General features: G+C 41.7%; 2 protein-coding genes across 2 annotated transcripts; both read right to left on the bottom strand.

Moving 5' to 3' along the window:
* Positions 1 to 602: 602 nt before the first annotated feature.
* On the bottom strand, positions 603 to 18,426 carry aldh1l2 (aldehyde dehydrogenase 1 family, member L2). Its single transcript, XM_029494782.1, has 23 exons — positions 18,227 to 18,426; positions 16,870 to 17,014; positions 13,662 to 13,896; positions 11,679 to 11,844; positions 11,368 to 11,469; positions 10,623 to 10,712; positions 10,219 to 10,353; positions 9,924 to 10,049; positions 9,743 to 9,834; positions 8,256 to 8,403; positions 7,491 to 7,610; positions 7,284 to 7,411; positions 6,591 to 6,741; positions 6,271 to 6,341; positions 6,060 to 6,165; positions 4,827 to 4,914; positions 4,107 to 4,200; positions 3,934 to 4,033; positions 3,586 to 3,684; positions 3,216 to 3,381; positions 2,722 to 2,827; positions 2,445 to 2,644; positions 603 to 2,346 (listed from the first exon to the last, which is right to left on the bottom strand). The coding sequence occupies exons 1-23, from the start codon at positions 18,272 to 18,274 to the stop codon at positions 2,291 to 2,293; spliced, it is 2,772 nt and encodes a 923-aa protein (XP_029350642.1). The 5' UTR covers positions 18,275 to 18,426; the 3' UTR covers positions 603 to 2,290.
* A 1,020-nt stretch (positions 18,427 to 19,446) lies between these two features.
* samm50l (sorting and assembly machinery component 50 homolog, like) lies at positions 19,447 to 26,153 on the bottom strand. The gene is made up of 15 exons (XM_029495221.1): positions 26,016 to 26,153; positions 25,223 to 25,336; positions 24,853 to 24,954; positions 24,630 to 24,717; positions 24,348 to 24,454; positions 23,863 to 23,993; positions 23,345 to 23,432; positions 23,037 to 23,165; positions 22,828 to 22,899; positions 22,068 to 22,154; positions 21,719 to 21,789; positions 21,529 to 21,596; positions 20,780 to 20,926; positions 20,567 to 20,708; positions 19,447 to 20,098 (listed from the first exon to the last, which is right to left on the bottom strand). The coding sequence occupies exons 1-15, from the start codon at positions 26,034 to 26,036 to the stop codon at positions 20,053 to 20,055; spliced, it is 1,413 nt and encodes a 470-aa protein (XP_029351081.1). The 5' UTR covers positions 26,037 to 26,153; the 3' UTR covers positions 19,447 to 20,052.
* Between the last annotated feature and the right edge of the window lie 534 nt (positions 26,154 to 26,687).

Genomic DNA, 26,687 nt, shown 5'->3' on the forward strand with positions numbered 1-26,687 from the left:
GTGGACTAACAAAGACGAAGTCTTACCAATTATGCAAAAATGAGCTGCAATCAGTCAGGATGTGGTTGGGAAGTTGACAGCATGCCAGAGCGAATTGCAAAGGTCCTGAAAAGGGGTCATCACTACATCACTACAGACAACACAATTTGTTGTCTTTGAACTTTGTGATCACCAATACTTTCAAAAGATCTTCATTTCAGGCCCATTTGTGACATTACTTTGTTGCTGGCTGCCCTGTCTACAAGTGTCAATCCATCATGGCATATTTGCCTTTGTGATTTGGTTGTCAGCCATATATATATAATTGAAATGAAGAGGACTTGAAACTAGAGTCTGACTACATAAAAACCATTGGGAAAATGTTTACTGACTTCTTTCTACAACCACTCACCAGTTACCTCCTGATAATTATTAGGTAGAATGCAGATTTGATTATCTGGAATGGAGCTCCCTACCTGTTGGGTATGAAGGTAATTACCAGTGTGCTGGCAAATTTGCAAAACAGTAAATTGTACATTGTACATTCATTGATGTTGTTTGCTATATTTTTCATTTAACAGCAAGATTACACAGTAAAATTCAAACCAAACTTTATTGAAGGGACAGAGGTGTAAGAAGGAAAACTTGATTTTGTAGTCCTTGCTGCCTTCGCTGGCAATGGCGGACAAATAGAAAACCTATTCCACAACTTCACAGTAGTGATAAAAACATCTAGCTGGTCTTTTGAGAAAGTAACAGTGTTATAACAGAGTCTTCTTCTGTCTGACAAATACAATGTCAAAAATATATCTGATAGCCTTTTCCAACATTTGCTAAAAAAAAATGTACAAAAAAGTTTCATTCGAAGATAGGAGGAGAGAATGTGTAAAGGAGGAGACAGCTCAAGGAAGCGATGTGAACAACCAAAGTGTAATGATGAAGTTGATACACTGCTAGCTTACCATGATTATGTAGTGACTAAATACTTTGAGTTCTTAATAACGGTGCAGATGTGTTTATAAAGATTGAGCATTTTCTACTGAAATGTAAAATCTGTCTTTTTTCTCCTCCAATATTTTAACTTCCTCCCACGCTACAGTGATCCTGACACGTTCTCCCAGATGGGTCAACAGAATGCGACTTCACAATGGCAGGTGAGCTTAGAGGTGTATTAAAGCGCTTCTCAAGCTGGTGTTAAGTTACTTTAAGCCCCAGATCCACTTCTTATTTTTTCTCCAATGTTTGAAACATTGACCTGGTGATGGAGTTGAACAAGGACAGTAATTGGATCTTGAGCTCAGACTCTGGAAACATTTAAATCTTTTCAGCTGATGGTGAAACTGTGTTGGGACTGATTAGCATGTGACAGAGGAGGTTCTTCATCGCATTCCATCAGACTAGGTGTCTTTTAATGTTCCCCAGGATGGATTTGTGTACACTGCTAAAATAATGTAGTTGCATCTGGTTAGATCACAAAAGCTTCCTCAATGAATCTTAGGTTCACACACCATTTTAAAACTAGTTCTGAACGAGTCCTTTGCTAACAGTCCACACCATTCATGTGGAATATGAATTCAGCTGTAACCTAAAGCATGTTTTGCTAAAATGAAAATTAATATCTGTCCAATCCAGTAGCTCACTATCTTAGTGGGCACTTGATACTCCTGACCATAACCCAACAGACCATTGCCATCAAGACATTCACATAGAGATCAGTCTGTGGGAACTCAACTCTTTTCTGCCTGAAAAGAAACCAGAGGAATGGTGAAAGCAGCATCAGAGGAGGAAGTTGCGCTGAATTGTCAATTTTTATAAGGACCTTTTTTACATGTATGAATACTGTCGGATATGTGATTGTGTTGTAATAAAAACACACTTTGATTAGGCCAAAACTTTGACAAGACTTCGAAGCTCTGGTCAGGTGAAGCACTGTTCAGCTCAGATGGGTAAAAGCCGCATATCCCTTGTCCAGGATGCGAGTTTCATCACTCAAACAGGCACATTGTCCAAACAGTGGCCCACAGACAAACACACTCTACTATCATTCATACAATATATTTACACACACACACACACACACACACACACACACACACACACACACACACACACACACACACACACACACACACACACACACACACACACACACACACACACACACACACACACACACACACACACACACACACACACACACACACACACACACACACACACAGTCCAGAAGCAATGCTGTAAGAAGCTGGATGTCTTAGTGAAGAACATAGATGAGCCCCTTTCTGTTCAGGTGTAGGTCAAAGTTCAGGTCTCAGTACTCCACAGTCACTGCTTTGGTCTTGAGGTATTCCATAAGAGCGTCCTCTCCTGAGGATGAGACAGAGCACAGACCTATGTCAGTGATAACGCTCGAAACTTGTTGCTGTGGTGACATAACAGTCATCTGCCACCATGTCAATACTCACCGAGATCTTTGCCGAAGCCCGACTGCTTGAAGCCTCCAAAAGGTGAAGCCACGTCAGTCTTGTTGTAGGTGTTGACGAATACTGTTCCAGCCTCCAGCTGCTCACTCACATACATGGCTTTGTTGATGTCACGGGTGAAAACACCAGAGGCTAAGCCATACTCTGTGTCATTGGCTCTCTGCAGCACACCATCCACATCACTATTTGGACAACACAGAGAATAGGGCCTGTGAGTGTATGATGGCTAGATGATGCTTTGCCCATTTTAATGACTTACCCATCTTTGAATTTGGACACCACCATGACGGGGCCAAAAGACTCCTCTTTGGCGATGAACATGTGGTCCTCCACATCAGTAAACACAGTGGGCTCCATGAAAAAACCTGAGGGAAGGTGACCATGACAAGCTGGCGTGAACAATGATACTATATTAACCATAACAATATATGTACAGTGCTCAAATAATTTTAGTCTGGGTGGAATGAAAAAGCTGTAAATTATTAATATAGAATCGAGATCTGTTTATTTATAAGCAAAACAGAATATATATATATATATATATATATATATATATATATATATACATACACACACACACACACACACATATACGCATATACACATACATATACATACACAATAGAAACAAAACATAATTTGTAAGACACTGCTGAATAAATAAAGACACGCATGATGGTATGGAAATAAGACTGGTCTTAAATGTAGTGATGCAGTACTCCAGTACTCTGTGTGGACACCCCTCTGTTTTACCTGGGCGGTCAACCTGTCGGCCTCCGTACACCAATGTGGCCCCCTCCTTCACACCAACGTCGCAGTACTCCAGCAGCTTGTCCAGGTGGGCTCTATGATTCTGTGGGCCGTGGTCTGTGGAGCGATCCAGAGGATCTCCAATCTTCATCTTCTTGATCTCCTCCACCTTGGAGAAAGAGGGTGGTGAAAGCTCTTCATGTTTGTTATGGGAATCGTACTATAGGAGCCAGTGTTTTTGGAGTTGGAACCTGACTACAGACAAAGCTTTAGAATATTTTGGCCTCTGTGTGTCTGATGAGTACCCCTGCTGTATGTTATAACACACTCAGATTCACAGTGTTTGCACCAGAGGAGGACAAGTTTCACTCACCACACGGCTAATGAATTCATCATGAATCGACTCCTCCACAAACAGGCGACCAGCAGCAATGCAATTCTCACCTTTGTTGAAATACACAGAGCTCATACCCTGTGGGACACACACACGCGCACACACACACACACACACACACACACACGCGCACACACACACACACACACACACACACACACACACACACACACACACACACAGAGTTAGCAGCAGTGGTATTTAAACTTTTTGCTGACAAACCTTGTGTTCATGTCATGTTCATATTACATGTGTGTCAGTGTACTGCAGACTGTATCCCCCACCCTCCAGTATATTTCCCCCCATCTCTTTGTGAGTATAGTTTACCATTCGAACAGCCTTGTCCATGTCACAGTCACTGAAAATTATGAGTGGCGACTTCCCTCCCAGCTCCAGAGAAACCTTCTTCAGGTTACTGAGGGCACAGCTGCAGAGGAAGAGCATGAAATACAACGGGAGGGTCATCTAACCCAATGAGCAGTTAGTTTGTTTGACTGTACCTCTTCATGATCTGTTTCCCAATCGGTGTGGACCCTGTGAAGCCCAGCTTGCGGATATCGGGGTGGTCGGACAGACGCTGCCCCACCATGCCACCTGTGGGGTGGGGATGGGGGGGGTTGGTTTGGGACAACAAAAAAACTATAAGAGCTCTCCCGAAAGTGAAGACCTCTACCAGGGCCAGTATCAAATTGCATATGCCAGAGTTCACTGGGAAAATTTTTGATTCATATTAAATGGATCTTGGAGGATCTTGTGTGTATTTTGATGGCCGTGAAAGAAAATGTGAACTAGTGATATGATGTGATGCACTGATGTATTTTATTCATTTCTGAGACAGTGGCGCTCTAAAGAATCAGACTGTGATATACATGATTAACTTATTGAGTGTTTTTTATCATGTCATACGATAATAAACATCTAAAATGAGAGAACCTAAAATGCACACCATACAAAAGCCTGGGGAGATTTCTTCAAAATAAATTAATGTACAACAGAATTTTGACATTTTTCTAAACTTTTTCTTTCATAGCATTGCATTCCTGTGGGCCTGATCCACTGATGATTCAAATCAAGCAGCGTGAAGACGAAAAAATTATTTTTTTCTGACTGAAATCAGAAATGTTTTACTTAAGGTTCTAACATTTGGGGCAAAATAACAAGTGAGAAGGACAAGGATTTATAATATGAAGTTGCTGTATTTGTGTTAATTAATTAATTACCTGATCCTGGCAAAATGTTGATGACTCCTTTGGGAATACCAGCATTTACTGAGAGCTCAGCAAACTTCAGTGCTGTCAATGGAGTGACCTGTAAATATTAGAAAAGGTATGTAAAACTAGGCTTGGCCAGCCTCTATTCATTTGGATAAAACTAAACCATAGGGTGAAGAGAGAGGCGTAATGTAGCGACTTGCCTGTCCTCCAAAGTCGCTGTAAGAGTGTGCGGTCCTGTATGTTTGTATGACGTGCTGTTGCTTACATAAGCATGCTGAGTCCAGTTAGAGTTTTGCACTATTTAATGAAACAATACAGCTCCTCAGACGGCTTTTAGTTACAAATGCAATAAAGATGTAAATGTGCGCACTTTCTGCAAAATGTAACAAAGCAATAAAGTGATCAACGCAAACGAAAAGCGATGAAAACAGTGAAAGCAGTCAACAAAAAATTACGGCTACCATGCACACCTCTCTCCTCCCAGTGTGTGCCGGTGACTGAGCCTCCTATATCACCTATGGCATTCATACCCAGAGCCCACGTGACCCAAACACCATGAATCACCGTGGCAACCACAGGCTAAACAAATCAAAAGACGAGTAATCCACCTGTGACATAATACGGCTATGACACGGAATGTGAAACAAACCAACAAATTTTTAATTTAATCCTTCCACTATTCGAAGTGTTGGAGGTCATAATTTTACTTCTTCAGTGTTTTATCTTAATTGTCCATAATTAAATTAAATTATGGACATATAAAATTAAATTAAACGTCCATAAGAAAAAATATTTGCGGTTTTAAGAATCACAAACTACCTCAATGTAGCTGAGAAAACGCTTCTCTCTGGACCTCTACTCACAATAGGTCAAATAGCTAATCAGAAGGGAGACTCTGATCTGCAGATTTCAGAGAAACCAACTCCTGCAAAGTTGGATAGCAGGTCCAGCTGGGCTTTTGGTTGTGGAAGTTCTTATGTTCCAGAAATCCTGAGAGCTAGTTTTAAGGCTCAACTTCAAAATAGAGACTGAGCGATTTTCTGTGGACTAAGATTCTTTCACTTCATTAATATCGAACCTAGACCTGATTTATAATCAAAAACCACATTGAAGTCTATATTTAGACTGTATGGGATCTTCACCATTTACCATTAAACACTGGCTCCTTCTACAGCTACACAAACACAGCATGTTCATTGCATACACTGGTTGTCCGTGTACTGCATATTATTAGCTCACCTGTGCAGGCTTAAGCACAAGTGTGTTTCCAGCTGCGAGGCAGGCAGCACTCTTCCATGCCAACATCATAAGAGGGTAGTTCCATGGGATGACAATAGCACACACACTGTTGGAGAAAAAACACACAACTCTGCACTCAGTAAATACACACAACCTACTGACTATAAATACATGGTGTGGTACCATGTGTACAATGTGGTGCTGGAGTTACCCCAGAGGTTCTTTCTTGGTAAAGGTCAGATTGCGGTTGGGCCTGGCCTGGTTGATGGGAATTGTCTTACCCTGAAACCAAAAGAATTTGCAGAATTAAAACCAGCATGGGATTTAATTCAGTCCAACTTTATAACTACCCTTTATAAAGTGTGTGTAAAGTTAGTGTGCTAGCTAAAGGCTGTTTGGGGTTCAAGGTTGATTTATCGTCATTTGCATGTTTGCACATGAAATGAAATATTTATTCAGATCAGGAAGCATACAATACAATAAGTCAAAAAACAACCAACAACCTATTAGTCCCATTGATCATGAACCCACCTGGACCTTGTCACACCAGCCAGCAAAGTAGCGGAAGGTCTGGATGGACATGCCTACATGGGTCTTGAGGGCCAGTGTATACACGGCCCCTGAATCAATGGACTCGATGGTGGCTAGCTCCTCCTGGTGTTCCTCCATCAGGTCTGCAAGCCTATACAGAGGAGGTCACAGTGTGACTTTGAAAAGAAACACCAGGAAGTAATAATCAGCATGGATTGACCTAGTTACACCTTGAACTGTAATTGAGCTTCTTTTAATCTTGTTTTTATTTTACATTAAATGAAACTGTCTTGTTAAAACTGCCAAATCAGTGGCAACCAGGTCCTGGTCATGGTGTTTAATGATGCGTGGACAACTGTCACTGAGTCACTGTGATATTAACAGAAACCTAAAAACATGGCAGCATAAGGGCACAGCAGTTACTGCTGTTGCCTCATAGTTCAAAGGTCCTTGGGCCGACCCCGCCTCATATATATATATATGTACAGATTTTTATCAGAAAGGTTTTTTATTAGAAATAATGACAAACTGAAACATAAAATATGTGTTATCTGGTTTAAGTAAGAGTCCACTTTTTTACTGAGGTGATTTACTGAGTGTTTTTAGACTGAATTGATGCCTTCTCTTCATACAGTATCTCTAGCCTTGGTGATCATGTGAGCTCATTGCAGTCCTCTAGGTTGAGCTACTTACTTGTAAAGCAAACTTCCTCTGTCTCTTGGGTTCATCTTGCCCCAGGGGCCAATTTCATAAGCTTCTTTGGCAGCTGCTACCGCCCGGTCCACATCCCCGACTGAGGCATAGGACACTTTACATATCACCTGGGTAAAAGAGGTCATGATGATGCATAGTAAATTATCAAATTAATCTTTTGAGGTTCTTGGATGTTTGCGTACTCACAGATCCGTCAGTGGGGTTAATAGTGTCATAAGTTTTCCCGCTCTCTGCATCTTCAAACTTGCCATTGATGAAACACTGGTAAGGCATTTTTACTGTCATGCTGTTCACTTCTTTGGTTGCCTGGAAGCAATAAACAATATGAAGTAATTACTGTAATTTCCGGACTATAGAGCACACCTGAATATAAGACACACCCACTAAATTTAAAGAGAAAAACAGTTTTGTACATACATAGGTTGCACTTGTTTATAAGCCGCAGGTGTCAGAAATATGTGAGGAAATGACATATGGCAGGAATTATGTTACACAAAGATTTCGCCTTTTCGCCAGATCGATCGACTTTAACTTGAAAGCTGCATCATATGCATTACTTTGTGTGTTTTCCATGATAAGGGTATGTGAATGTGTGTGAATGAAGCGCAAAATAAATGACTGATCTGAAGAATTTAGTGTGGATGCGTTTAATTTCATTCCAACAATTTCATCAGTCCACTGTGACCTGTTTTGTAATTTCATTGGTCTGATGTGATGCTAAATGTATTGGTGGCATGAAGCTTGTTACCCATAAAAATCCATAAATTAGCTGCATAGTTGTTTAAACCGCAGGGTTCAAAGCGTATGAAAAAAGTAGTGGCTTATAATCTGGAAAATACAGTACATGATTCTGTTCAATTGAAACAAGGACCATATATGGAGAAAGTTGCTGTCTCTTTCTGCCGAAGGCTAAATGAGGTGAATTTGAAGGACACACTGACTCTAACTCACATAGTCAATAACCAGCTCCTCCTTCTGGTCATCTCCTCTCAGCTTGCGGACAAACATCTGGATGAAATCCTGAAAGGTGGTATACATGTACACATCCTCGTTCTGCAGTTGCATACCCGCACATTTCTGCTTCACCTCTTCCACCAGCCTAGACAAACACGAACACACACACACACACACACACAGATATTTAATCAACTCAGTACTCAGTGTTTTTTTCCCCGTAAGTTCTTACTGGTTTTATCATTTATGTTTTTATTAGGACTGTCAAAATTAATGCGGTAATCCAGAATGATGAATTTGCACAATTCATTTGATTAAAATTTTTAACACAATTAAGCATGTCAAAATGCTGAAAAAAATGTCTCTGGTAATGCATATAGGTGACGCTAATGAAGTTTGCTCAAGCAGAGTTGCCATAAATTGCTGTCCAAGATGGCGGTTGCAGAACAGAGCAAAGCCGAGTATTAGTTAACAGGGCTGTCCCTTGCAGTTGGTCAATAGTGATGGGTGATCACTAGTGATCAGCTCATTCAGGATCCCATGAAAAGCTGATATTGCTGGCTTGCAAATATCTCGCCACTCCAGGTAAAACTGTACATAAGAAGCTGTCAGTTCTCCTCTCTGATAAACAAGTAGTCAAGTGAGTCCGTCTCAGCAGCTGGCTAAAAGATGAATAAAAGTGCCACATTAATTTTTTTGTTTGCCAAATATGATAAATAAATATGATCTGGCTGGTATGTTTTATTTATTTATTTATTTATATATTGCAATCTGGACACCGCATCTACTCTATAGTTTCAGCAATCATCTTAAGTATTTACATATTGCCTTCTTTCATAAATTTTTTAGCCCCCCACAAAATGAAACACAATTAATAATAAATGAATATTAATGAAGTTTAGTCTAAATTTATCCACAGCAGCCATGAGATTAATCTAATTAAAAATTTCAATCATTTGACAGCCTTAGTTTTTATTTTACTTTGTCTTGAATGGACACTATTTTTATCTCTTATGTGGTTTTATTACAGTATTTTATTTTTGGCACCTGTGAAGCACTTTGTACTCTATTTGAAAAGTATTATATAAAAATAAATAAAGTTTATGAACATTATTATAAAATTTGACCTCCATGCAATCTTTGATTCATCAATGCAGTGTAAGTATCAAAGGTCTCAGTCCACAGAGAAATGTTCACATCTTGCATTCAGAGTGTTTTGTTATGTGCTATTAGCTCATAAACGGCAATAAACATCAATGCCTGGGGGCTATAAACACACTGGTGAACACCAGGTCTCATGAAAAAAAGCTGAGAAATGCTTTTCGGATTGTCTTAAAAAAAAAAAAAAACTACCATTGGAGTTATATGTAAGGTATAAGGTAAAACGGCATGAATGTAGATTACACTGAGTGATGGTGACACTGGCACTTTGTTGAAAAGTATAGAAGTAAGCAGATTCTGTCTTGTAGAGAAGCCTCTCCCACCTGACCACATCCATGGAGGCAGCGCCGGACTTGAAGAAGTCTGTGTTGTCATTGATGGTTGGGACATTGCTGAGAATGCCCTTCCAGATGTTCTGTGAGGAGAGAGGATTGTTATTTAAATAATTTACAGTGAAAGTCAAACACTAGCTTAGAAAGAATCAGCTGACAGCGGTTCACTTGCCCTGATCTCCTCTGCCACCCTCTTCTCATTGTCTGTTAGCTCCACACTGGCGCCCTCTCCAGAGGAGAAGTATTTGGAAGCAGGGATCATCTTACCATCCTCAAACTGCAAGCTCTTGACCAGGAGCTGTGGACCAAACAGAGGGAGAAGTATAGTTAACGTAACAAGAGGAGGCAGGCTGGCATATACCGAATAATCAAGAAGCACTGAGACCTGCAACCTACAGAGACACTGCCAAACACTTGTTTGTTCTGAATATTTTTTCTGTAGTACAAGAACATGCAGAGATACTCACAGCTTTCCCATCAGTTCCATGCAGGACAAGTCCCTTCTTGGTGACCAGGCCAGGTCGGGATGCCCCTTCTATCTCCAGGGTCTGACCATCAGGAGCTTTCCCCCCTAACATGGATGAGCCATAGAGTGTGACAGACTGAGGAAGAACACAGAGACATTAGGCCCTGATGCCAAAATTTTTGTCTCTACTTTCATTATTCTGAAATAAAGTCTTAACAGCTACTCTCTATAAAAGGACTTCTATTATATCCTTGAAAATAAGCAGTTATTAGATGTCTACAGAAAGGATTTTCAGATCATTTAGGAATTTTCCAGGAGTATCAGCCTCAATCCAAAAATACCACCGCCATGTGACCTTTGAGCAGTGTGCCCATTTTCTTTGTTTATGAGTTACAGGAAACACACCTGACCATCAATAACAGTCCAGGCACCAGGAACTTTATCGTGGCCACGAATCCAGTTATGGATGGCCTCAGCTGGCTGGGCCAGGTCAACCTGGGGGAGGGACAAAAGCTGGAGTCAACATGTTAATAACTACACAGATTTTTCAGAGAAGCTTGCCTATCTTTCTGAGAAGGAGAGCATAACCCAACAGCTGGCTGTGACACATGGAAAGTAATCCTGTGCACTAAGAATAGCACATTTGGACACTTACAGCAACGTGGCTGCAAGTGACAAACCAGAGAGCGGCTAAGATCGGCCACACCTCTTCTGTTATATAAACTCCAGCCACCTGCCAACAGTAACTTTCCATGCTGTTTGTGAATGAACGTGGTGTAAGACTGAGCTGCTTCAGGTTGCAGAAAACTGGCAGATATGAGAACGATTCACAGACTGAGACCAGGATCACATGACAGGACCTCAGAACATGTAGCCTTCTAGAAAACCACAGCCTTTCTCAAAGAGCACAGCTCTCTAACCCTCCTGCTTCTTCCTTTTCTTTTGCTTCTCTTGTGTTTGTGTGGTCCGTCGTTCCACCAGGTCTTGATGGTGGAGAGGCAGATGTGTGGCCCAGGTGTGTTTTGCTGCACCTTGACTTTACTTCCAAGGCCCTCACAGTTTCATCTCACTCAATCAGTCAAAGCAGCCTAAAACCTAAACTAGCCACACCAGATCACATCACCCGCTCCAGTATCTAACTCAGTCTCGCCTTGGCGTTGGACTTTTTCTGAATGCCTTCGTAGCTGGCTCCTTCCTCTGCCTGGGGAATTTGGGGTGCCTTTCCATCAGCTATGAGCTGGACTGACTCCACCTGCACCAGAGGACACAGTGAGAGCCGAGCATGTTAGACAGGTGGTACAGCAGCTGGAATTTATCAAAACCTAATGACTGGGAACTGAGCAACTGTAGGAAAGTACATCAACAACTGGTTAGAGATTAATTCATTTAACATATATATTATTTTGTGCTGTGCCAATCCCTTGGCTTGAATCCTTGTGTGATCACGACTCTGGATGTTACCATGGCATTGATGCCCTCTGGGAAGAGGAAACGGTTGTAGAGTGTGTCCACTGTGTCATTGGGTTGCACAGCACACTCCCTCTGCAGAAGGATTGGCCCGGTGTCCAAGCCATCGTCTGCCCAAAACACTGTGAAGCCAGCTTTCTTATCACCGTGGATCAGGGTCCTGATGAGAAACACATGCACTGCCATAACAAATAAACTCCTGGAGCTGTGCCATAACACACTTATGTTTATATCAGATAGAGGAAGTAAAGGATCAGATAAGTCTTTCATAATACATCCACATTTGGATCATTGGCTGTGTTTGCCTCCCTACAGTTGTGTGTCTGTGATCGCATGGCTTTAAGAGAAGCCATGGGTGCTTGCTACTGTTCAGATATAAGAAAATGTTACAGTTAGCACACAGACCAGAGAGCGCTCATTCAAGACAAAAGTAGTGTATGTCTCCAAGTCAAGCTACATTCCCTTAAGCTAAGGCTAGAAGCTAGTAGCTTTAGCCCCCTGTGTCAACCAGGCTTACAGTGAGATCAGGAGCAGGCACTACAGCTACTGTTGGAAACAAACAGAATCTTTTCTTTTCAGAGATAGAGACAGGGCGGAGAACAGAAACAAACAGTGGAGGCTGATAAGATGACCAGTTTGTGAGAGATCAAACTGTAACGACACTTGCCATATATGGAATGTTAAATCACATGGTAGTCATGCTCTAGTACAGCCATACTCCGTTATTAAATGAGACCATCAGTGAAAAAAATCATTTTGTGTTACAACTGAGACAATAAAGCCTTTTGGGAAATGTTTACTAAACTAATAAATCAAATAAGAAGTAGGGATGTTTTACATTTACATTTTTTCTTTTTTCAAACCAGTGGAGGTGTTGGTTATTTGATAGAATGATGGCTCAAGACACTTAAGCATTGGCTTGCATGGAACCTATGTCTGCTTTGATAGGCAGTCTATGTTCTAAGTAAAAATGCTAATGAACTGCATTATGGGAAATGTAGCACCCAAGAGTTTGATCCCTGTTTGAATCAAGAGATTCTAAACTCTAAATTGGAATTTAGAGGTGTTCACAAGTTTATTTTTGTAAGTCCAAGTCAAGTCTCAAGTATATAAGTTTCATGTCTGTTCTGGTTGTAATAAGGGTTCTATCATCCAGTGTAATGGTAACCTGATAAACCTGTAACATTAACGTTACGTGGCCAGCAATCAACATGTAACCTGCCTGTAAGCCGACAGTATAAATGTGTATTTTTCTGTTTAACGTTAGCCAGTAAATGGTGGCAGCCGAACGTAATGTTACCCGTCCATTTTACATCATGCCAACGCCACTCAATGCAGACAAGTGTGACAAGCGAACTAAGTTAACGTTATATAGCTGATGCTAAGCTAAACATGCTAACCGTCCATATGCGCTAATATGACTTAACGTAAGTTACCGATCAGGGTGAGTTTTCAGGTGCGATCCAGCGTCCTTAATTTTGGTATCACAGATTTTGCAGTCTGCGTTTCTTTTGTTGATGTCATCTTTGTCGACGTTTTTATAACAAAACGTAATTTCAAAGGGTAACATGAGCAGCCATGGTTACCGTCATCTGAGGTACGAGTGCGTGAGGCGCGCACTTGATGCCTCATATGGTTATTACCATGACAAAAAGGTAGTGATATTAAGCTCGTCAGACGTTTCAAAGTCTCTTAAGTGTGCGACTTAAGTGCGACTCGAGTCCCCATCTCGGACCTTATTTAATTCTAAAATTAAAGACAACTCAATTCATTCATGATTCACCCAATGAAAGACCTTTTATATTTAATCGATGTTTTTAGCATAATGTTATGCATTGCAAATGCAGTCTCCTGCTCCTGGGGTGTATGAATATTACTTTAGAGTGGAATGGCCTTGTATTGTCAGATCCCTAGCCATCACTTAAACTTATTTTTAATCCACTCTTGCACTAAGCACCTCCCTCCCCTTATGCTCACCAGTTGATGGCTGAGGCTCCTCTGTGCAGGGGCAGGATGGAGGGGTGGTAGATGATGGAGCCATGCTTGGGGTTGTTGATAATGTTCATGGGAATAAACTGGGAGCAGAAGGGCATAACGTTGAGCTCAGCACCAACTGCCTTGTAGGCCTCCACCACCTCAGGGATCGGCTTCCCCTTGACCCGCCACCGTGGAAACTTAAAAACTGGTGTCCCATCTTTCTCTGCCGCAACCGCTGATAGAAAAACAGAGTTTAGGCAGCTTAAACAATTTATCATTTACCTGGTACCTACAAATGAGGTTCTTTCTTTATTTAACAAGCTTAAGAAACTGGTGGTTTCAGTCTAATCGTCTTCCCTGTGATCACATAGAATATTTAAATACAAACAAATTTTGAATAGATCTTGTTTGTATTGACATTGTCAATCTTTTGTCATGACAACTGAAGAAATGACTAAAACGCTGTCCTTTAAGAAAACATTTTAATAAGCCTGGATAAAGGCTGAGTGTGTTCTTGTCTGGGTTGAGCACTTTTATGCTTTCACAGTATCAATGCTGATCCTAGATCTGATTTATGATATAACACCACATGGAGGTTTAAATGTTGACTGCATGGATGTAAAAAATTGTAATGTATTAGTCTTTGTGCTGAAAATATCTGCTTCACTATGTATGAAGGTCTTCTAAGATATGACACTTGCAGGTTCCAAAAAATTCCAACCACATGTAATGCCAGTTCTCCCTTTCTCCTCTAAACATCAGAGTTTGTGGACTTCCTTTGTTCGATTGTAGTGTTTTTAAATACAGCAAACAAGGAAAGAAAATGACAAGATGGACAAACACACAGGTCATAAAATGTCTTCTCTGTCACTTCCAAGTGAGTCAGATAAGCTTTTACTCCAGTTAGAACTAGTGCCTTGCAGTATCTCCAAACACACACAAACCAGTTACCTCTAGATCGGTCCTACAGCCAGTATGCCTCTGAGGTCACAAGGTAATGACAGCAGCCTACATTAACCTGCAGGTACATTTAAACTACACCATGTAAACAAGACATCTCCATATTTTAAAGGCAGTGGTATTATATAAAAGTAAAGGATGAAAAGTTCTTATCGTGATCAGTTTCATGTCCAGCTGTGGAGGTTATATAGGAAACATGAGGATGCACTCAAGTTTGCATTTAAATCTTCACTGAAAATGGGAATAGTTGACAAAAGGAGCTAAAAGAAATTAGTCAGGAGATAAATGTTGATGGCTAGAAACACTGATGATTCCTGGAAAAATTGCATAATACCAGACTTTTCACCTAAGAGCTGCATCCTGAGGTCACACAGAGCTTCTCCGTGCATATACAATGGAACCACTATCCCACTGCTAATAGAGAATCAAGGCCAGTCTTTGTCCAGGAGCACACACAGTCAACACACATTTAGCTCAGCCATGGCACAGGCCTCCGAAGACCTGTCATCATCAGAGGCCACTTAATCTGAAATCCATCCATCTTCTATCGCTTTTTCCATTTCCGTGTCGCAGGGCTGCTAGAGCCAATCCCAGCTCACATCGAGGGGGGGGCTCACCCTGGACAGGTTGCCAGTCCATCAAAGGGCCAACACACAGAGATAGACAGAGACGAAGAATGACTCATGCTCACACTCACACCTACGGTCAATTTAGAGTCACCAGTTAACCTAGACATGCATGTCTTTGGACAGTGGAAGGAAACCGCAGTACCTGGAGGAATCCTACGCAAGAATGGGGAGAACATGCAAACTCCATACAAAGGACCTAGGCCTGGGAACCGAACCAACAACCTTCTTGTTGTGGGGTAACAGTGCTGCCCTGTAAAAGTTTTTATTTATTGCATTTTTATGCTATTCTGCAATGTCCACTTACAAGAAAATAAGGTCAAACGCCTGAGATGCTTTTGTCAAGTTTTTGACAAGCAAATTTACTATAGGTTGTCTGAGAGACACAAAAAAAATTGCAGATACAGCTGAAGCTATGGTTGTAAAGCTTTCATCAGATTTTTAGGGGAGATGATTGTTGAGCAGTCTCTGGCCTGTTGGAGTGTTGTGGAAATGGTTTTTGGTTGGTCTCTGGAGAGTTGGGGATCAGTTATAGAGGTGGTCGGGTTGTGGGACAGTTCTTGAATGGCTGCTGGACAGCTATGAGATGGCTGTTTAAAGATCACTGGACAGTTGTGGGGAAGTTGTTGAATGGTTGTTAGACAGTTGTAGGGTTGTTCTGACATGGTCATTTGACAGTTGTGGGGTGTTCTTCGAGGGTTGTTGAACAGTGGTGGTCATTAGACAGTTGACATATGTCATTGGGTGGTCATTGGATAGTTGTTGGGTGGTAGTTGGAAAGTAGCTACCATTATCACAACACTCAGTGGTGATTGGAGGGTTGTGCAACAGTTGTGGGACAGTAGTTGTATGTTTTTTGCACAATTTGTGGTGTCAAGTAAAGAGTCTGATATCATGAACAGTTGATTTGATAGTTCTAAGATACTGAATTTTAGTAAGAGTCAAGTGTCTTTGCTAACAAACTAGAGCTGAGGTTGCTAATAGGCAAACCTGGCGTTGTTCTATCCTGCCTCAAAGCGATAGCTAATAAATATTTAACTTCACATCCTGCTACAGATGTTGCAAACCTTCGATCATCATTGTCTTTTCAAATTTTTAGACACCATTACTGCATAGCATTACATCTATAGTATCTGTATTGCATTATAATATATTCAATTTAAATAACATCATACTTTATATCCTGGTCTGTAAACATCAGCCATTAGTTCTTAAGTGTCTTCACAAAGAATTATTGCTTGAGGTTATTTGCATTGGGTAGAAAAGATGTGCTTTCTTTTGAGATTAAGTCCAAGCTGTGAGTCGTGATGAAACTCTGCTTTCAAATCATTTTTCTGCCGCAGACTTAGTTACTCTCTGGATGTGGGACTTTGAGGACTTTGAGGTGTGCATGGACAGAAAGTACAACTTGTTTTGCTTTCCTCTCTGAACATGAGGAACTGTTGTCTGTGAATAAGTAGCAAGTGGCAAAAAGTGGATTAAATTGAAATAGACGCTCCGGAGACCGATATAACCAGTCCACAGGCTCATCAGTATGAAGGAAGGCAGTAATGGGTGCAGAAAGTCTCAGTCTGTCAGGCAGAGGAACAAGGTAAACAAAGAAGTAAGAGGAGTTCACTCACCTAAGGGGTCAGCCTTGCCATCTTTGTCAGGGACAGTGAACACACCAACCACTCTGTGTCCCTGTTTTCTCAGATTGCTGTACACCTCCTGGCCAAACAGGCTCTGGCCAATTATAGCTAGTTTGAGTTTATTCTGGTAATGATGCTGCAACAAGAGTGACCAACATGTTAGTTTCAGCCATACCCAATGTCACCATACACACAATGTACACATTCATCTGAACAGAGACTGTTCACATGTCACCATCATGTTCACAGGTTCCTGCTGAACAGGAAGAGATTGGCCTCTGTAGGCCCTCCTCTGAAGATGTTATGTAACCATAGCAGAGGTGGCCTTCTCAGCCAGGTGACTGTCTTAAAAACCCAGAGCTCGAAGAGCCCATAAAACACTACTCTTAAAGGGCCACTCCACAAGCTCCAGTGTAAAAAACAGTGATTGAAGTTAAAGCAGCAGATATTCAAATTTTCAGTCCCAAGCTCCTAAAATCACCGAGAAGGGTGTTCACCACTTACCAGGCAAAAGTTAGGATCTATGAACGTTTTGGTGGCACAGGTGGTGAATTCACAATTGACATATATATATATATATATATATATATATATATATATATATATATATATAATGCATACAGACATACAGAGGTGCATGCCTATGTTGTTGTTTTTCAAATCAAATCTTAATGAAATATAGACTGAAAGCTAATTAGTAAAATTAATTAATCATCTGGTGAGAAACCCTTTTTAAAAAAAAAAACAAAACAAAAACAAAAACTATAATGGTCTCTCAACCAACTTTCTCTGTTTCTCCAGCAGGGTAAGGTAACCAGGGGTGGGGTTAGTGGTCACAGTCTCCGAGGAATCCACTGGCCACCTTCACAGAGTGACAGGCTCAAGTGCATTTCAGCTTTCCAGTGTGCACACGTACACTCTCGAGTTATCATCTCTGACTCTCTGACACAGTTTGCAACGTGCGTCATGATGCACTGAAAAACATTCCTTAAAAGCGTTCACCTGCTGTAAGACAGCTCTGACAGCTGCGGCGAGACTACGGGTGCTGCAGTCCTGGTATAGCTCTGCAGTATCCTCACTAAGCCGCTGCAGTGCGGGGCTTCTGTGCTGATGCAATTCCTCCACGGCGTGTACATTAAAGGCCGGGTGTGGGGTGGGGGTACGTGGCAAACTAGCACTGACCCTGCTGGCTGCTCCATCGCCTTCTGGTATGGTTAGCAGTAACTCTTGGAAACACTGTGAATCGCTGGCCCACAGACATATCGACTGCTACTGGATGTTACTGGCCGATATCAATACAGTCAGAGCTTCTGTGTAGCAGCGAAGCAAGAAACGCTGCATTACTCACGGGAGAGGTGGAGAATCTCCGTAAGACCTGACTCGCTGTCCACATCATGATGGCGATGCTCGGGTTCACTCGGAAGACCACACTGGACGCTGCGTCCTGGATCAGTCGGCGCTGCTGCTCACAGTCACCTGGCCTTGCGTGTGTGTCAGTGTGAGCGTGAGTGGACTCGGACTCTGCCACAGAGCTATGCCCCGGATTCGCCCAACCACAGCCAGTTTACACCCGACGGTCGCACACACGCCGAGCTGCTCTGACACTGTACGTGCGCGTTCGCGCGGCCCCCACTACCACCTCGACCGCGCGGCCATGCGTGGGAATTCATTCAAGGCAGAAGGCCAAACTGACAGTGGCACCACTCAACAGCTCGACCAGAATTGACCGTTGTCTTATTGACTCATTCACCGGTACGATTCATGTTTTAACATACAATTCTAATATATTTAAACTTGAAAGGGTTTACATGATTTTCAGCTAAATCAGTTATTAAAAATATAGCCGCCCATTAAACGGAACACAAATATAAACACTACACTTCTGTTTATACTCCCATTTGCGTGAGTTCCATTAAAAGAGGGATTATTTTGTTCCCCCGGACAGATGTGTCTCATCCAGCTGCTGAATTTACAGCATGGGTCTGGGGCACATTGTTGCACCTAACGGGCTGAATAGACACCACAGCTGCTGTCATTGGGTTAGAGTTAGGGCCCACGAATGTTTTTCTTTTTTTTTTTTTTGACTGTTGGTGTGACATCCAAGGAGCCTCAGTTGCATCTACAACAGCATGAGCCCGATAAGCTGTTATCCTTAATGAGGTGGTGGCCACACCAGATACTGGCATACATATTTCCATGTAGCCTGGAAGGAAAATGCAAGAGGTGTGTATGACACAGTTTAGAGCTGACAATCCCAAACTTGTAAATATTCTTTGCCCACAGGATAAGTAGGGCTATTCATAAATTTTGTTATAATGCTCTTGTGCAATTGCAACACTGCATATGTCACTCACTGCTCCAGATCAGTTCTTAATTTTTACAGCATGTACAAGAGATGTGGCCACAATGTATAATTGATCATGGCTGAAGCCAAAGTGCTGTGTGAAATGTTCCCTCCACATGCCAAGGTATTCTATCACTTGAGTCAGTATCTAAATAGCAATTCAACTCCATGGCGGCAGATTCAGAACTAATACCTGTGTTCAGAAATCACAAGAGACACTGGGAGCAACTGTGATTTATTTGTATCACTTTTCAACATCAAAAAGATGGGGGTGTCAGAGAGATGGGCATCAACTCGCCATTCTTTACATGGGGTGTTTGAGTGATTCTCGTTGACACAAGGTATGTTTCCTTCCCCTTTTCACAGCTGTGCAGATCATTTATGGTGCTATTTTTTTCTTCGTTCATTTCCTCCTCTCTGCCGCTGCTGCAACAATGTGTGCTACCCTTTAAACATAATCACAAAGCCTTGAGGGAGGCTGGGAGTGTGGCCTGTGTCAATTGAATAAAACCAAAAACAAAGCCATAATCCAGCAGATCATAGATAAAATGGTGAAGATGGACCTTGATAGAGGTGTAAAGAAATAATTTATCTGGTTACTTTCTACTCACACATATGTGAAAAGGTTTACTTGTTGGTAGGCCCAGCACTGGCAATTTGTCCTTTAAAAAAAAAAGAAATCACAGAAGGAGAACCCAGGTGAAGTGGGACGGGAGGTTCAGGCACATTTTCCATTCTAGTGTTATGGATTCTACAACAAGTTTAAGGTGTCAAACAACACAACGTTCCCCATGTTCACCACAGAGCATCCACCCAGTGGGGTCACGAGACTACAGGAAGCGGATCCCAGCTCCAAACTGGATGCCATCACATATCCTGGGACAAGAGGAAATAGAGGTCAGGGGATCTTGTGCACTGACTCTTGGGAGCTCAAATGTTCTCTAAGGCAGGTGAACATGTAAAGGTGTGTTAATTACTACACCACTATTAATTACACGGGTGCAGTTACATTTAAAAAAAAAAAAATATATATATATATATTTCTTACAGTTGCAAGGGTGTTGCCACCTATTTGTATGCAGCCATTTCAGTATAAGTCACATAATGGAAGTCCCATTGTGTGTTTCCCTACAGATTTTCTGGTTTTGGTCTGAGGTTTTCAGAAGTGTGTAGTCATGTGATGCGTAGACGTTGTGTCCAAAAGTCTTTACATATCTGGCCCTTTGTCGTTTTAATTGTTGCAGTCTGAACTACATCTACTACATCTACAGCTGCTTAGATAGTTCAATGTGGCTCAGTGTTGGCCCAATGTTGGTATGTAACACTCTTGTACAGTGCACCTACCTGTCTCCACTCTGCACACCCATGGGTACGCAGTAATTGAGCTCTAGTCTAGCAATGTTTCCAAGCCGGAGCACTATACCCACTCCATAGGACCAGCGGATACACTCAGCTAGCTTCTGAAGATGTGCCCGGGGACCCTCACCTGTATTTGCAGAATGTTGCCGTTTCAGTCCCCATATAAACAGAGCAGGAATGGTACAGAGATACACCCACCGTAATGGAGGTTACAGAGGTTCCCAGCATTGAGAAAGAAATGTGTCCTGAAAAGGTCTCCAAATCCGCCCTTGCCTGGTCTGAAGGGAAGAGGGGTGTAGAGGTGCAGGCCACCTGCCCAGTATGCCTCTCCGCCAAGGTAATCACCTGACGCACAGGGGAGAAGCACCTAATAAGAACTACTCTTTTCTGAATTCTTGCCCTTTCAATCAAATCAGAAGACTCAAATGTTCTGCTTTTTGTCACGATTTGATCCTGTAACCCAGCATGTAACCTTTAGCTGACTTTTGACAAAGTGCCATTTCTTCTGCATTGTGTTGATGCATCTGTTTCTATCCTGTGTATACACTAATCAACCATAAAATTAGGACTACCTGCCTAACATGGATTTATTCCTCAAACCATTCTTGAACTATTGTTGCAGTGTGCGAGCGTTATCCTGCAGAGACCCTGCCATTAAGGAAAACTGTTTCCATGAAGGACTGCATTTGGTCTGAACCAGGTTGAGTGTGGTGCTACAAGTTGAACTAACATGAATAAAGGAACAAAGGTTTACAAGGCAGAACATTATCCAAACATCATGTATCCCCACCAGCCATTAGACAGTAATTGTCTTGCTGTGCAACACATCCCACCCGCTGACAGGCGCCATGATAAGGGGATAGTTAATGCTATTAATTTCAGTGGTCATACTGTTATGGCTTATTGCTGTATATCAATGGGAATTTCCGAAAAGGCTTTTTTTTTACCTTCACTTTGGGGCCCAATACTGTACATGCCAAACCCCCGTACACTGGTGGGACCCCCAAGGTAGAACCTGGATAAAACACACGAGTATATCTGAAACTTGTGCTGAGATCAAAGCAGTGTCTCAACAGAAAACATCTGCTGATTGAAATCTGTGAAAGATCCAACAGCTCATGGATGGATCAGACTGACCTGTCAGCTATGCAGGACACTTTCTCACCAATGGGATAAAGGATTCCTCCCCATAGTGAAGCAGACAATACCTGAGAGAAATTGAATATATCTTTAAACGCACAAACTTCACACAAGGCAAACTAATCCAAGCAACACAAATCTGTGCAAATCCAAATTTACAGTCTCTCTCTGCTTTTCTGCCCTCTGGTGGTTCATACATCAGCACATCTGACTCCACCATCATTGAAGGCCACCAGTCCATAGGGCTTATTTACATACTGAACCTACCTGAACAAAAACAACGCAGCAAAGCCACTGAAATCTTTTTAAAGAAAAATAAACTCAAAGATTAGAAATGTAGTCTTACTGAGTCCCAGAAGAACCGTCTGTTGAGCTGCAGCTCAAAATCCTCTTTTAAGAAACTGGCGTCTCCTCCTGTATACCCGGCCAGCTCCTGCAGGGCAGATGTACAAGTCAGTGTCATAGCTCTGTTGACACTCTGCTGACAATGATGAGTGAAAGGTTTCTGGCATTCCGCCTCTTAAAGGAAGTATTTCCTTGCCACTGTCACCAAGTGCTTGCTCTTTGAGGGATTTTTTGGGTCTCTAATAACTCCATGAGTTTGGTCTAGACCTGCTTTATATGTAAAGTGCCTTGATTTAACTCTGTAATGATTTGACATTATATAAATAAATTACATTTGCTTTGAACAACACAAGACAATTCCACTTGTTACAGATACAGCAGTGTGTTGCTGTGGCTGCTATTTTTTTCCACACTTATGAGTCTGCATATGAGTTGTCATGGCAAAATATGTTACTTTGTATTGCAGGAATTGAGAGATATTTTGGTCAGTGGACAGGTACAGCACTTTTTGAAAGGCGTGTTGGTGTGTGTAATACTGTCTTTATGGTCAAGGAACAACTATCCCAAGTTATGTAATAATATAGTAGTGATGAAATAAATCATTGTGCACTTTAGTAATAATGTCATGTGCTTTTTCTACTCCTCTTGTTTGAGGTGGAGTCTGAATAGAAATATATAGTGGAAGTGAACCCATAGGGTTTAACAGTGGGGAGTCAGGAGAGGGCATGTGCATCAATAAGGACAGAGGTGCGGAAGTGTACCTGGTTGACCCGGACTAAGGCACCTCTGCTAGGGAAAATGGCTGAATTCCTTGAATCAATTGACACAGTGTGCTGCAAGCAAAAAAAAAAACCAAAACAAAACAAAAAAAAAACAACACTGGTTTAATGGTCTGTGGAAACATGTCTTCAAAACTATTGATATCAAAAGAAAATGAAAAGAAACAATTAGCAAAGTAAAGTTTCCAGACCGAAAGAGCAGATTTCAGTGAGTGTCCACTTTCCTCCCGCACGGCGAAGGAAGCACTGCGGGCCAGGCAGCCGAGCTCCCTCCATACACCCTCCCACTTCAGTGTGTGGTTAGCTATTCCCAGGGGAAACTAGTCAAACAGAGATAGCAGAGATGTTTTGGGGAGTATTTGCATATACTATACTGCACTCTAACTTCTTTTAACTTTTGTATCTGTGCTCTCACTGTTTGTCATTTCTCTCTGATATCTGGATGGATGGTGTTCACACTGAAATGTGCACACACACCCACACACACAAGTTCTCTTACATTTAGTTCTGCAGACAGGCCTCTGTCAGTCTCTTTTAAGGAGCTCCATGGGAACTGCCCAGTGACTTTGTACATGTTGAGAGTGAGGCTGAAACAGAAGACACCAATTTGAAGAAAAAGATTGTGTTCTCTCCTAAGAGCCAATAATAGAGTCCTTCACACAGAACAGTAACTACAACACACCATCTATCGGGTTTGTTCTCTACTCCTAGCACCAGGAGAATCAATGTGGTGCAAAGATCTAAATATGCTTTGTGAAGTCTAAATATGCTTTGTGAAGTCTTAAAGAAGTGATCACAGGTTTTATTAATTTATGAAGAAGCAAAACAAACAGGGCGACTATATGGCTGTTTTTATATACGTTCTTGTTATTTTATTTCAACATTGCATATGTTAGACATGAATATTAAGGCATCATAAAACAAAGCCGGTGTGTAATTTTGCCTCAGAACATCTCGGGCTATTACATTTTGAAATAAGCATTCTGCAGTTCTCAGGAACTTGTGCTGCATACATACTTGCGTTCAAAGTGTCCTGGCTGGGGCTTGAAGAAGGACAAGCCATATGATGTCTCCTTTGTCCCATAGGAGAACTGGAAGGTGAGTTTCTCAGCTCGGCCAAACATGTTGGGCAGCTTCAAACCCAGTACCTGAAAAACAGGACAGAGGGTTAACATTGACAGCATCTCTGTGGTTTGGTAGGACAAAATCCAGTGTAGTGTAGTTGACATGATTTGATGATTGCAAATACTGCTATGTTGGCTGATTACCATGTTGTTCCTAGAGACCATGAGAGGAGATGCAAAACTACATTGTGGGAGATTTAGATTCTTAAAACCCCAAATATATCTTATTAAGGATATCAACAAACAACACGTAAATTCTGGTATAAATACTACGTAGAACTTTCTCATTTGGTTTTGCGGTAAAAAGTAAATGACCATTCAATAGAAGACATATTGGTTACATGACTTGTAGCCAAGTTGGCTGTTGGTTTGTCTCACCATGCTTCCTTCATTGTTGCCAACCATGGTGTTGTAGCTTCCTGTCAGTCTCTTGATCTCTGTGACCTCAAAAGTGACATCTAGACCATTGGGCAGAGCATCAGTACCTGATGGAGAAACAGTCAGGCTAATGAAGGTCTATAACTCATATACATGGGAGCTGAGGGTGCAGATAGTGTCACATAGAAAACCAACTTCAAAAGCAAGAAATGGCACACATTTCCATCACAGCTGCAATTAATAACCACTGACAGAAGAGAATTCCTTCAATTAGTCAGTTACCTTCAGATGTATCAATAAGGACCTCCACCTCATTGAAGATTCCCAGGCGGAGCAGCTTCTGTCTGGCAACATGAGCTTTTTTCATCACCTGTAGAAAACAAACACACATTCTTAACCCCCACTTCGCAAAGTATGTTTGTTCTCCATATGTCTGGAAACATAAGAACTGAGCACCAGTCCTCATACAGTGTTGTGCTATTATGAATGTTTCAGAAATACATACATCAATGAGGTTTTTCGCCTGGAAAACATCAGAGATTTCATAACCAAGCAGATCTTCTTTGGTCCGTCCAAGACCTTCGATGTTTACATGCTGGACAACCACCTACAGAAATATTTTACTTGGATTACTTTCATACCACCATTGCATGTGGATGACAACACCTTTAACATATATTTAACAGTTTTTTTTCCAAATGTCTGCTTGTTGTCCCAGTGCAAGCATTTGCTTCATTGTACACATGTCTAGATTGTGAAGATATGCAACAGTCTTTTTCCAGTTATGTGCAATATAGCAATATAAATAGAGATGCAAAATATTTTTCATTATAATGTCACCACAACAGTATAAGAGCTGCTGTGACGATACTCACATCTTTATTTTCAAGGATCTCTTGCTTCGCCTCATGTTCTGGTTCTGAAGTCTCCACCAAATCATCAGGGTTGACACCCAGGTCCCGGCCATGCATAGGGACAGGATCCAGAGTCTGCATCAGTCAGAAGGACACAGATGTAAAAGACACTGTCTGGTCTATCTAATGCAAAGAAACGCACCAGTGCATTCATAAACCCCACTTTGTCTTTGAGACTGTGGCCACATTGGAGCTGAATCAAGTTCAGTCACGATCTTGCTTTGTATCCATTTGTGTTACAAGCTGAGATGAAGACATAACAGTTAAACCTAATAACTTGGTCCAATTCACGACAACAAGCTATGTATGGGTCATTAAAAGTGCAGCTGTCATGGAAAGCAAAGGGCTGTAAAGTCGATATGTGGGGCAGGCGTCTGACGTCAGCCATACTAGAATATGTTAGGAGTTTGGAGAAAAAAACCATTGATATGATTTATCATCACTTTGTCTCACTGTCTAATTAGATGCATTTTCGTCTTTTTATCGTGAATATCACGGAATGTGACCATCATAGTTTAATGTTGTATTGTAGAATAGTGCCCACTTGTATGTCAACGGGAGGAAGGTAAAACGTTTCTCCACCAGAATTTCTCGAGTTTACCATCGATTTACTGGAGTCACCGGGGGGTGAGACAGAAACCCCGGGACAGATGCTGGAGACACCATAGCCTTCAGCACACACAGCAGGCAGGCAGGGAGGTCATGAACAAAACACTCCCACAGAGCCTCGGTGTCAGAAAGAAATAACATTTACCTTAGCATGGACAGTCCCCATGGTGAGTACCCGCTCCAATGAGCCTCTCCAGGCGGGTGTAACCACTCGACCCGATGAAGTAAATGTGAAATTACAGCAACTACTTTCTCCAATAACAATCCGCCTCCAAGGGGATCGCCATGACAGTTAGAAAGGTAACGTGCTGCGTTTGTTGAGTCCTCCCACAGTCAAACACCTCCCTACTTCGTCTCTTAATGTATCGACTGACAATTAATATCGATGATTTTTGCGTGGGAAACGTTGCCAAGTAACATTGAGAGCAAAAAAAAAAAGAAGATGTTGGCAATAAATTATTACAAGTGTATTGTGACCTACTCGTATTTTCTCAGAAGTCAAATAACACACAATAGAATGAAGATATCTCAATAAAGTTCACCAACCCTGTTTCAGCCCTGCAGTAAACAGCCTTCCACTCCACTAGCATAATGTCATTGTGGAAACGTTAGCGCACGTACCGTGGGAGATGGATGACACCACGTTTCGGAGGGTAAAGATATGGAGATTTTATTGTACACACACAGATTTCTGGCTCCTGAAGTTATCATACTCTATCCTCTCTGTGATTGGACAGAAATAAAGATACTTGAAAGTGGGTGGGGCCGAAGTGGGTGCTAAATGTTGACTCTGTCTGTCCGGTAGATGGCGACCTTC

Source organism: Echeneis naucrates, chromosome 23, assembly GCF_900963305.1.
Source record: "Echeneis naucrates chromosome 23, fEcheNa1.1, whole genome shotgun sequence".
NCBI lineage: Eukaryota > Metazoa > Chordata > Actinopteri > Carangiformes > Echeneidae > Echeneis > Echeneis naucrates.

Bases quoted from the DNA above. Each gene is read 5' to 3' on its own strand.
- aldh1l2 (XM_029494782.1), bottom strand. From the start codon at position 18,274: ATGATGTGGACAGCGAGTCAGGTCTTACGGAGATTCTCCACCTCTCCC. The intron at 13,897-16,869 runs GTGAGTGAACTC...TTTTTCTATCAG, and splicing joins TGGCAAGGCTGACCCCTTAG to CGGTTGCGGCAGAGAAAGAT. The intron at 2,645-2,721 runs GTAAGTCATTAA...TTGTCCAAATAG, and splicing joins GTGTCCAAATTCAAAGATGG to TGATGTGGATGGTGTGCTGC.
- samm50l (XM_029495221.1), bottom strand. From the start codon at position 26,036: ATGGGGACTGTCCATGCTAAG. The intron at 22,900-23,036 runs GTCTGGAAACTT...TTTTGCTTGCAG, and splicing joins CACTGAAATCTGCTCTTTCG to CACACTGTGTCAATTGATTC. The intron at 20,927-21,528 runs GTAAAAAAAAAG...CCTGTGCGTCAG, and splicing joins TATTGGGCCCCAAAGTGAAG to GTGATTACCTTGGCGGAGAG.